Consider the following 2,719-nt stretch of genomic DNA (forward strand, 5'->3'; position numbering starts at 1 on the left):
AAATTAGATATTTATTTCATTGTTTACATATTTAATTAGTCATATAACATATCGATTATTAACTATTTATGAAAGTAGCTTACATATTTAGATACTGTAATAAAAAATTAACAAATAATGTAAATATAAATATAAATATGTAACAAATGTAAATATAAATTGTTAGATGCAAAATTTATAAAATCAAATTTAATAATTAATTGAAGAAAAAATATTTCAAAATCATAGAAAAAGAATATTTAAGATAAATCTATTAGAACTTACTAATAAATTGTATTATTTAATGCAAACGTTTTCTTATAATTGTTTAAACGTTATAATGTCTGCTTATTTTCAAATGATGAAATGTGAGCTATATAGATATTATATTTTTATCTAACAATACATATAAGAAGCTTTAGTAGAAAAACTTTAATTTTTTTCCTATAATTATAATTCTTATAAAAAAGTAAACAATTAATTCGACATAGAAATAGTTTAGATAGCTTTAAAACAAAATTTATTGCTATATAAAAAGCATATATTATTAAACGTCGGTTCACTTTTACATCGCAATATGTAAGATAACTCACGACTAATTAAATAAATTTTCGCAAAAAGTTAAAATCAATTTTTATATAACGAAAAATAAACAGAAAGCATTAATATTTCGAAGACACTAATTAAAATTTAATAACTAAGTTCTCTTCATTAAAAAAAAAATATTTGATCTTGTGTCAGAGAGATTTTTAGGAAACAATTTCACAGACTAAATAGATAAAGATCATACTACTTGTAATTAATTTCAAACGATTTCTTTTTTTTTAATTTTAATAAAACCTGCGAAGATATTTCAATAAATATTTAAAATTTTAACTTTTACTTAGGAAGAAGTATATTTCAAAGAACTAAGGAAATTAAAATCAAAATGGATACAATTTAGTTTGTGTACCACTCTGCCACTCTTACGCTCTTCAAGAGAGTTCTTATGAGTTCTTATGATGCATATCATTCTTGTTCCTCGTTCATTTACTCAAACATTTTTCTTCAAAGTGATTTGGTTTGTTACATCGAGAGCATGTATGTCCTTGTGCAGGGCACATAGATATAGCGTGATCTTTGCCACATCTAAGGCAATTTTTTACAAAAGGAATTTTACACAACCATGAGAAATGATTTATCTTACCACATTTTACGCACGTTTGACCGAAAGCGTGACAACGTGACTGAACATGACTCATTCCACATTTAGTGCAGTTAGACACGTATTTTCCTTTACACTTATTCGTAAAATGATTGTATCCTTTACAATTGTCACATTGCAACCCATAAGCTGGACAACGATTTCTACTATGACAAGTACCACAGCGAACGCATTCCATTTCAATAAGACTCAGATCAGAAAAAGGTTGCGTTTGTGTAACTTCGTGATTCCTTTGTAACGTTAATTTTTCGCATTGTTTCCAAAACAATGTAATTTTATCAAGATCCAACGATTGTAAATATGATTCTAAATTTTCTCCTTCCGATTGTATAAAAACTTTTTCCGTGAAATTGTAATTTTTAATATCTTTTATAATCTTCTCCTTCACAATGTTCACAGGATCACTATGATTGCTTGCTAGAGCAGCAAGCTGTAAAAAAAAACGTATTTGTAAATTTATATATTATTAACATGAATTAAAAAAGAATAAAAAGTACAAAAATAATTTTTTATATTTTTAATATATATGTAAGCAGCAAATAATTATCATTTCTTTTAATTATAAATTCTTTTGTCAATATAATTAATATCTTTATTATCCTTTTATGTGATTTCTGGATTATATGAAGCGATTGGAAAATGAAATTTCAGCTAAGTAAATTTAAGATATAAATAAGTGTTAAATAAAAAAAATTATTTTTAATTTAGTATTATATTTCTACAGCCGTTTTATAATTAACTACAAAATATATATATATATATATACATAAAAATAGAACTAATTCTATACTTGTTGGATTGTGATTTTAACATGTTATAATCACATTTTAACAATATGCATTACAAAAAGTGATTTCAATTTAAAATACTGTTAAAATTTTAATTTACCATCAAGCAGTCAATATATTGGTCGATACTTTCGCTTTTTTGCTTTTCTTTAAATCCAAAAATAAAGAACATATCTAGTTTAAGTAAAACTGTTCCCAGATCTTTTGTTTGAGTGTTCGGAAAAAGATTTTTATATACTTTTTTTCCATCCGGTCCAATTAACATTAACAATATAATTGTCCATTGATTCTTATATATTTCTTTAGCATCTTCTTTCTGCAGAAAAGATAAAAAATTCTGTTTCCATGCACACCAACTTCTACCGACATTACGTTGTTCTGTGACATTTAATGGTGGAAAGTTTTGCATTTTGTTAAATATATCCAATGTTTGAATTCCATTGTCTGCTATAAAAATAATAATGCATAATTTATATGAATCATCATATTGAAGGAATATTGCATTACTTACCCATATTTATTTTATAAATATTTCTTTTGGATTTTTATTTTTTTCTCATTTATTTTTATTTTTTATTTTTGTTATGTATATCTTTCACTCAATTTTTATAGTATAAATGTCAGAATAACTCTATGCCATATATAATTTCTTTATTGGCTTAATGAATTTCTTTATTGCTTCTTATTTTTGTTCATATATTTATTTTATTATCTTTTATAAAAATAAAAAATGTAGTTATTGTATAGC

The 2,719-nt window shown here is 23.9% G+C and overlaps 1 protein-coding gene across 1 annotated transcript; it reads right to left on the reverse strand.

Annotated features, from left to right (window-relative positions):
• Positions 1–1,004: 1,004 nt before the first annotated feature.
• LOC105622340 lies at positions 1,005–2,486 on the reverse strand. The gene is made up of 3 exons (XM_012203759.1): positions 2,483–2,486; positions 2,072–2,418; positions 1,005–1,613 (listed from the first exon to the last, which is right to left on the reverse strand). Exons 1-3 carry the CDS (start codon positions 2,484–2,486, stop codon positions 1,005–1,007), a joined length of 960 nt encoding a protein of 319 aa, XP_012059149.1.
• Positions 2,487–2,719: the final 233 nt, after the last annotated feature.

The sequence above is a fragment of the Atta cephalotes genome (genome assembly GCF_000143395.1).
Source record: "Atta cephalotes unplaced genomic scaffold scaffold00043, whole genome shotgun sequence".
NCBI classification, from domain to species: Eukaryota; Metazoa; Arthropoda; class Insecta; order Hymenoptera; family Formicidae; genus Atta; species Atta cephalotes.